General features: G+C 50.8%; 1 protein-coding gene across 1 annotated transcript; it reads right to left on the reverse strand.

Annotated features, from left to right (window-relative positions):
* Positions 1 to 285: 285 nt before the first annotated feature.
* Positions 286 to 2,476, reverse strand: VOLCADRAFT_91228 (uncharacterized protein; the record flags this gene model as incomplete). Its single annotated transcript, XM_002950799.1, has 2 exons — positions 286 to 1,415; positions 2,242 to 2,476. 2 exons carry the CDS (start codon positions 2,474 to 2,476, stop codon positions 286 to 288), a joined length of 1,365 nt encoding a protein of 454 aa, XP_002950845.1.
* Between the last annotated feature and the right edge of the window lie 6,912 nt (positions 2,477 to 9,388).

Raw genomic sequence — 9,388 nt, forward strand, 5'->3', positions numbered from 1 at the left:
TGATTTACGCCTAAAGAGAAAGCCGATATTACAGCACCTGTGTAAACGAAAGGAGTAGGTTTGTAGCTGGCAAGGGATGGGGATGGGACCCTGGCTGACAGCTTTCGGATCTGAACACAGCTGCAGGATGGGGATGGCCCTGGTCGAAGGGATTGGGAAGGGACCCTGGCTGGCAGGATGAGGATTGGGGGAACACAGCTGCAGGATGGGATTGGAAACCCTGGCCATAGGATTGGGGATGGGACCCAGGCTGGCAGGATGGGAAACCTGTCTCAAGGGATGGGATTAGCACCGGGCCCCTAAGATGTGAGATGGGAGTCGGTCACCCCAGCCAGGATGGGGGGATGGCTGACCACTACCACCCCCCGGGATTGGGGGATTAGACCGTTTTTGCAACCCTCTGGGCCTTATGTCCTCAAAACGAATGAACGCGTACATTGTAAAGGGTTGACATTGGGCGAACCATCCCATCCGAAAGAAAAGTCCGAAGAGCACCCCACTATCGAGTTTTGTTATACCCTGAGTTGTAATCTCCCAATTATCGGAGCCTGACAAATACTCATCAGGCGGTTGGCACCCTGTGCTACCATTGTAAAGCTGCAAAAAATATGCCTCGGGTAGTGATCCAAATGAATACTTGACGTACGTCTCTAGTTGCCAATCCACCATCAGCTCGTGATACCCCTTAGATGCATCAATATACCCCGGGGTAACCACCTGACCCGTTACACTGGACCGTACGGGTGCTGAGTATCCAGTGACGGGGACACCGTTGTAGGTGACATACAGAAAGTCACCACAGGACGGTAAAGGTGGCATTGGCGGCGGAGGTGGCGGACTTGGCGGCGGGGGCTGAGCCGGGCAGGGGCAGTACGAGATGGCGAACTTGGTGTACCCCCAAGCAGTTGGGGAGTCAGGGCAGATGGGGTTGGTGGTGTCATTAGCCGCCACCCAGTCAGCCGCCGCCCAGGAAACGTTAGTTACGCCGAGTAAGCCGGAACTGAGAAAACTAGTAAACCAGTAGAATGTGACCGGGGCGCCGCAGGGTTGGACCAAGCTGGAGTAGCTGGGGGGTGCAGCTTCAAAAATGGGAAGGTAGGCTGTATAAGTAGAGTCTACGAGCCGACCGTTAACCAAGGCTGTTAAATTGCTTGGCTCCCTGCAGCCAGAGGTGCCATTGTATACGGCATTGAAATCAGCTTCGGAAAGCATGCCGTAGTAAAATGTGCCCGGCTCTGTGTACCACCATTGTACCACAATATTTGGCGTGCCGGTGTGGTGATAACCAACAGTTACTGAGGTTCCTGGCACATCCACAACCTGCAAAAGGAATGCCGGGCTGATCTCCTGTCCCGAATCAGCTGAAGTGACAGGTGCCCTTATGGCGCTGACTGCCTCACCGTTCCTGTAGAGCACTGTGTTCGGACCGCAGGTGGCCAACGGCGGCATGGGGGGAGGAGGCGGAGGGGAGTCAGCTGCAGCTATCTGTGCACTACTGCCGAAGAGCAACAGCACCAGTAGCAGGTTTAGAGGAAAGCTCAGAAGCAGCGGGCTGTGGCAGTTGCGGCGGTGGATCAGCTGCTGCTGCTGCTGCTGCGGCGGCGGCGGCGGCAATCCATGATAGTTAACATTAAGCCCACCACGACCACCATTAGCACTGCGGCATGTGACCATGATAGGCGATGATGGCCTTCACAGCCGCGATTTAGTGCGTGCGTGCGTGCGTGCGTGTTTCCGGTAGATATTCCAGCTGAACTTGCTGCACCGCATCCGGAAGAGGGCCAGGCACGGGTGGGGAGATATTATGTGCTGTAGCATGCAAGCGGTATCTTCATAACTCCGATTAAATTTATCCAGCCGGGGGCACGACGATGCCTCAACCCCTATGGCCTGAGACTCAACTTCAAACCCCTATTGATGCAGTGCGGTATTGGATGCAGGAATGTAAAGCTGCGGTATGAGGTTTATTATTATTATTTAGTGTCAGGGGCCAGACTGATTCAGGGTATTGTTACTGGTAGTGTGATTGCCAGAGACAGGGCGGGCTGCTCGAACTGGGTGTAGAAAGGGAGCTGGTCCCCTCTTACACTGGCTGGCTAATAATAGCACTGTGTAGATGAACGATGGAGACGAATGGAGCGCAGAATAATGGCGTGGCAAGCTGTGTAGGCTTCCATATCTGGAGATGGAAGCTGGATCAACCCTGCTGGCCTACGTACCCATCCGGCAAGGACGACGTACCAGTGAGTCCAGGATCGCCGCCCGTATGATCTTGGAGGTGAAGCCACGCAGCAGACAGCTCTTTGCTCGTGTCGATATGTTGGGACCGCGCTCGCTCCGTCCTGCCTCGTTCGCCTTCTATGTGGCGCATAAACAAGGAAGCAAGGCACACACCATCACGGTCCATGGTCCAGCAGCATAGCAGTAGCCAGGTAAATAAAAGCACCCATGGAGAGACAACAAAGAGATTCCACATGACAGGAGGGTCGGAGTTGTTGCGAGATGTTGGTTACGGAAGCGAATGGCAAAGGAAAGAGAACCGTCGACGAACGCAGTTGAATGGCGGCACGTCTGTCGTTAGATATCTGCGAACATGAGCGAGAAATAAGGACGATAAAGATGAACGGATTGCCTACCAGAAGTGAGCTACGCAGCAGCTGTTGCGCGCTGGCTTCCTGCGTCGTCCAAGCTGTCGCTCGTCGCCGCGCTTTCGCGCAGAAGCTGGCCCCTGCCCTGAGATGTGCGCTTTGCAGTGCACCAGTAGCTCTAATGGATCCTTAATCGTAAATATTCAATGGGCTCAAAAACTGCGACGCGATGGAGATTGGGGGAAACGTTGCAGGCAGGATACCCTGCTGTACCCTTAAGGGTACAGGAAACTGTTGTATAACGCAAGGCACACAGGTACCGTGCAGTTACTACACATTATAATTATTGTGCTTTTTGTGCTGAAAGATTATATATAGTTTGGCCTGCATCTGGTGTACGGAAGGCGGTAAGTACCTGTTTTGGATGGTTACGCGCCGTATGTAGTGTGGAAAAACCTGCGAATTGAAGCTTCAAGAGTTTATCCGGCCCTGGCAAAATTGAGCGCCTTCCGCAAGCACATTACAGGTTTTAAATTGCATTTTCACAGAAGCTATCCAGTAGTACTTGGCGCTGAATAATCCGCGTCCGTACCCAGCAGCAGCATCCTTCTCCTCCCGTACTCCGTGTGCGTCGCAACCTTAATCCGCCTAATCCGCCCTAATCCGCGCGATGTTTTCATATGCGACAGATTAAGCCTTAATCTGCGGCTTTTAATCCAAGTGGAAACACCCCCTTAGAGCAGTGTCAAATGTTTCGGCTTTCATAGGTTCATGTAACTTTCAGCAGCTCGTTGGCTCATGGGCCTCCCGAAACGAACAGAAATGAAATTAATCCTTCGAAATTAAAGGTGCATCATGCAGCTGGACATGCGATAGGTCGCTCCAGTCATGAGCAAAACCGCACTTATGATAAACTAGCTTCATTCAAAGAAATGATAGGGATTTTGCTTCTCTAATTTATTAGAAGCAAGCGGGTCGTTACAAAGGACTCAGATTGAAATCTGCTGTACTGTCTGGGAGGGCTTCCCAGACTTAAGGTCACCTATATTGTTTTTAATAGGTGCCGAACGAGCGCACCACGATTGCAGTGCTTGCTGCAAAAGATGGGAAAAAAGGAGAACGAAGTGCCGCCGTGCCAAGATGACTCCTACCGAAATCTTGTATATATATACTGTCTGGGAGGGCTTCCCAGACTTAAGGTCACCTATATAGGTGACCTTAAGTCTGGGGGGGCTTCCCAGACAGTACAGCAGATTTCAATCTGAGTCCTTTGTAACGACCCGCTTGCTTCTAATAAATTAGAGAAGCAAAATCTCCATCATTTCTTTGAATGAAGCTAGTTTATCATAAGTGCGGTTTTGCTCATGACTGGAGCGACCTATCACATGTCCAGCTGCATGATGCACCTTTAATTTCGAAGGATTAATTTCATTTCTGTTCGTTTCGGGAGGCCCATGAGCCAACGAGTTGCTGAAAGTTACATGAACCTATGAAAGCCGAAACATTTGACACTGCTCTAAGGGGGTGTTTCCACTTGGATTAAAAGCCGCAGATTAAGGCTTAATCTGTCGCATATGAAATCATCGCGCGGATTAGGGCGGATTAGGCGGATTAAGGTTGGCGCGATTAGCTAGAGATTTCCGCCCGTATTCGCGCGCTTAGCGGATTAATTATAGATTAACATGCTATGAAATGCGCGAATTCTTCCTATACTAAAAGCTCGAACTTGGTGGGAAACATTTGCTACCTAGTGGCCACCGGGTAACAAATTGACAATCCCCCCTCCCGGAGTGTGTATGCCCCGGAGTGGAGGTTGGCTAACGAACTACGGCGAGGTCAGGAACACTAATTAAGTTAATTATTGCTTATCGTTATAGCTTAAATTTTGCGCAAAGCGGGCATACTTTGGTAGATGGAAACTGCGACTGCCGGACAGAGGTCACACATTTACATAATGCCAATTGAACGCGCTACAGAGACTGCATAGCTAAAGAAAAGTTACTGCTTTAGCAAAGAGCTTCACGCGCGGGCACCTCCGACTTCGACCTGGCCGATGATGAATCATGCTGTTCACGGATGACCGGCCCTATTTGCCTTTTGTTGCCATTTACAAGCAGGAGGTCATTTCGTTGATGGTGTAGTCTTTTGGAAATCTGTTATCATGGTTTTGGAAGGTTAATAACTCTGTAAAATTGCATTGCATTGGGGCCTGTAGGCGGGCCGTATTTTTGAAGTCCTATGACGCGGCCTGTGGCCAAAATAGGGCCGGTCATCCGTGACTGTCATCAGATGACAGGACTTTTTCGCTTTGTACTCATCCAAATGCACCTAAACGCATAGGATTGTTGTGGAATATAGCACATGGAAGACATTGCGTGGCCGACCTTAAGGGCGCGCATGATGCCCCGGCCGCGCTTTATGGGCCTCCAGGAGCCCCAAAACGGATTGTATAGGATCGATCCATTGCAAATAGTGAAAGGGCATGGGCTCCGTTTCTGGTTGGGATGTCAAGATAGTTACACTGATGGCCGAGCGACTTAAGCCTGCTAACAACCCACAAGATGTAATAATGATGACATAACAATCTAAACAACACGACGACTTAAATAGTCATCCAGAGCCTAGGCGGCGCCGGAAGGTCGTACATTATCCATATCCCAAATGATTGTCCACGACGATAGTTAACGACTTAACAACTAACAAGAAAACCTAACAGATAGATCATAGGCGCTGGGCTGATGGTCATGGAAGTGCTCGGCTTTTAGGGGGTGTTTCCACTTGGATTAAAAGTCGCGGATTAAGGTATTTTTAAGCCGCGCCAATCCACCGCTAATCCGTCGGAGTGTTTCATACGTCTGGATTAAGAAACGGATTGAAGTACGACACTTGCTCATTCCGTGCATAAAATGCAAAAATGAGTATTGCCAAACATTTAAAAGACTATCGAGTATCAACATGAAGGCCTTGTAGCACCTTTGAACGACACCCACGGTGTGGTGCATAATGCCGAACAAGAAGCACAAAGCTTCCACAAAACTAGGAACACCTACAGCCTTTATAAAGGATAACCTTCCAACCTATCACTCAGGCTTTTTATGAGGCGTCATGAAAAGTGTTAATCCGAGATTGTCAATTTGATACCTGGTGGCCACCAGGTAGCAAATTTTTCGCACCAAGTTTGAGCTTTTAGTATAGGCAGAAAGCTCGCATTTCATAGCATATTAATCTATAATTAATCCGCGAAGCGCGTGAATACGGACGGAAATCTCTAACAAATCGCGCCAACCTTAATCCGCCTAATCCGTCCTAATCCGCGCGATGTTTCCATATGCGACGGATTAAGCCTTAATCCGCGACTTTTAATCCAAGTGGAAACACCCCCTTAGATGGGTACAAAGCGAGAAGTCCTGTCATCATCATCGGTGTTAGGTTTCAATCGGCCAGGTCGAAGTCGGAGGTTCCTGCGCGTAAAGCTCTTTGCTAAACTAGTTAAAGCAATAACTTTTCTTTAGCTATGCAGTCTCTGTAGCCCGTTCATTTAACATTATGTAAATGTGTGACTTCTGTCCGGCAGTCGCAGTTGGCTTGCCCACCTAAAAGGTGGGCAAGAACCTAGATCGTGGATGAAATGGACGAGCATGCTCGGACTGAGATACAATTACTCTTTGCGCAATCCGGAAGGAACGTCGTAAAACGAGGCGCTGCGTTCGGTGCCTTGGTGCGGTGTTACTGAATATTAGACAAGTCGGGTGTCGGCTTCCTCGAAGCCGGAAAAAGGGCGGGGGCCCCCTGCATCCGTACAGGCCGGTAGCTAGCGCGGCACGTGTGACAATTGATGGGTAGTGTCAACGCGGTGGGAGATGTGCTTGTTGCAGCAGCGCTGATGGTGTGGGAGCTAAGCTTGCACCGGCGGAATCGTCAGCACCGCCTGCGGGCTCCACGCGAATCGCATCCATCCCGGGTGCATGCCGCATGGACAGTGCGGCAGACCGCAAGTCGGAATGCCCCTGCGGACAAATGGTAACGCAATTTGGGTGAAGTTTGGTGCTGTCTGTGATGTTTATCCCCGAAGCGCCAGCGGCCTCAGCAATCCGCCCCACAGCCGCGAGCTTCATCGCAGGAGGCCCCGAGCATTGGCTAAAGTAAATGTACAAACGAGCAGCTTGCGTATTTCATAGAGAAATGAAAGCAAATTTGTCGGCCTGCTGGTGGCAAGTCGGAATGCCCGTGCGGGCAAATGGTAACACAAGCTGAGTGTTCAAGTTATCATACGCTGTCATCTCAGAACTCAATTATGAGATACGCGGCACCTTTTGAGATGAAATTTAGCCCGAGAGGCGTTGATGTGACTTTGAGCTCGGTCAATCGAGGCAGGCAAAGTTGTTTGTGCTCATTTGTGCTCATACGATTTTTGTTGGCTACAGGCGAGATACCTTGCGATAGAGAATGCTATATAGTACCTATAACGCGTTTCAGCCGGGCGAGATAATATGTTTGGTCCGTTACACATGCACACACGCACACACACACGGACATGGGCAATCCTACAGGTCGGGGCCACCCTGGGCGCTTCACGCTGGGGCCCCGCCAAAAACCTTAGCATGTGTTGGCCACATGACGGCTGCAGCTCCCAAAAAGGGCAGCCCCATCCAGTGCTTATACTTCGCCATTTGCACTCCCGGTTGCTTCCCATCTGATGGGTACTCCTCTGGCAAGACAGTCAGACGCGTATGGTCCCAGCCACTCATCAAACGCCCTCTTAGTGCCGTTATCATCGCTCCTTCGGGTAGAGGTCTACTCAACAACCAGTCAACACGCTCCTTTACCCCGATAGGTTCTGAAGGCCCCTCAGCCCTTCATTTCGAAATGAGCACGAAATAAGCACGAAATGAACGTCAAATGAAGGGATTCCCGAGAATCGAAGGGAGGCCGGTTTCCAGAGTGTTATAAAGGCTGTAGGTGTTCCCAGTTTTGTGGGAGCTTTGCGCGTCTTGTTCGGCATTTAATGCCGTGGTGTATAATTTATGCACCACACCAGCGCCACACCGTGGGTGTCGTTCAAAGGTGCTGCAAGGCCTTCATGTTGATACTCGATAGTCTTTAAGCAGCCTCTCGCACAATCGTGTCCGGTCGTACTGTGCCGAATAAACCCTTCGTACAAGACGCCCAAAGGCAGGCGTGAATTTTACCGTGCGGATGCGTGCATGCGATTCTCAAAATGCGCGTGTACAAGTGTATGTATTTTGTTTGGCGAAAGGCCGCGGTGTGCCAGCGCGTTGCGCAGTAGGGCATGTTGGCCACAGTCGCACGCGGCATGCAGGCGGGAGAAATGGCTGGCTGTTTTGCCGTATCTGGAAGCATACAACTTAGCTTGCAAGACTGGGCTCATGGAACGGCCACGGGAAGAGGAAGTGTCTGGCGAAGCGGCACTTTTCGAAAAGGAAAGGCGCCTGCTTTTGGTAGCGCAACGCATCCCTAAATTTGGGAGGCCAGGCACGTCGCGCTGAGGCGCTTCACCCTGAAGCGGACGAGGGAGAATGAAGATGACCTCCCGTGTACCCACATCAATACCAATACAACGTCCATGGCCCCCCCGGCTTTTATGGACACCCGCACTTGTGTGCGGAACTTGTAACTTGTAACTTGTAACCTAAGGCACTGATTGGGTCGGTAACCCATGGGTTACCCATCGGTTACCCACCTTCAACCCCCCGTAGCCCATTGGTAACCCCCTTGTAAGTTCCTACCCAGCAGGAGGGGTAACACGGCCCCAGGGTAACCCCCTCCGTTGCCCTGGACTATGGACATGGGCCTATAGGCTACTCATCTTATTTGCTGCGCACTTCGTGAATTCATTTTAGTACATTTCTGTAAATGTACATGTTACATGTACATGTTGAACCTACAGTATCCCGGTAGCTCGGGGAGCATCGTTCGCCAATATGAATTAAAGGCCTTTAATGCTGCAGGAAAATTTTAGTAGAAGATTTAGAGCTAGGCAGGAAGCCGGCAGGAAGCCGGCAGGAAGCCGACACCCAGCTGGCTGTAGGAAGCGAAAGGAACCGCCCCAAACTGAGGCTGGTGCAGAGCAGGCAAAGACCAGCCGCCGCCGTCGAGGGTCAGCTGATCCACGGATAGGCAGCGAGTAAACCCTATGGCATAAAACGAGGGGTAACCCCCCCTTAAGCATAACCCAGGGGTTAGGGTAGGGGTAAGGGTAGGGGTAAGTGGTTACCCATGTGGCTATGTACGAAGGGGGGTGGGTAACCTAACCCCGGGGTAGGGGTAACCCCTTACCAAGGGGTAACAAAGGGGTAGGGGTAACCCCTTACCAAGGGGTAACAAAGGGGTCGGGGTAATATTGTACTGAGGGGTAACAGACAGGGTAACCCGTGTTACAAGTGTTCCTTGTCCGTATGCCGGGCCATATGCTGGTGTCAATGGATTGTAAGCATGTCCCTGTCCAACCTGCCTACACATGCTATCACAGCTGTCTCATCCATCTATGTGAGCACGTATGCCTATTTCGCCTATGTAAAAAAATATTTGCATGCCTCTCTATACACTTCCATCCATGCATATGCCTGTATCAAGCTCACATGTCTACACATACAAACATACATGTTCACCAAACACTTCGAGTGTACAATTGTAAAGATTGCCTCACCAACACAAGCCTTGCAGGGCTGTAGAGCCCGCCCATGGCCCCAGGCTCGGGGGTGTGTATAAACTCGCTAATTACACCAACGAATGCAAATTCTGCATGCACGTTTTCATGCTTTTAAGGAGAGCTGCTTCGA

The sequence above is a fragment of the Volvox carteri genome (assembly GCF_000143455.1).
Source record: "Volvox carteri f. nagariensis unplaced genomic scaffold VOLCAscaffold_20, whole genome shotgun sequence".
Lineage (NCBI taxonomy): Eukaryota > Viridiplantae > Chlorophyta > Chlorophyceae > Chlamydomonadales > Volvocaceae > Volvox > Volvox carteri.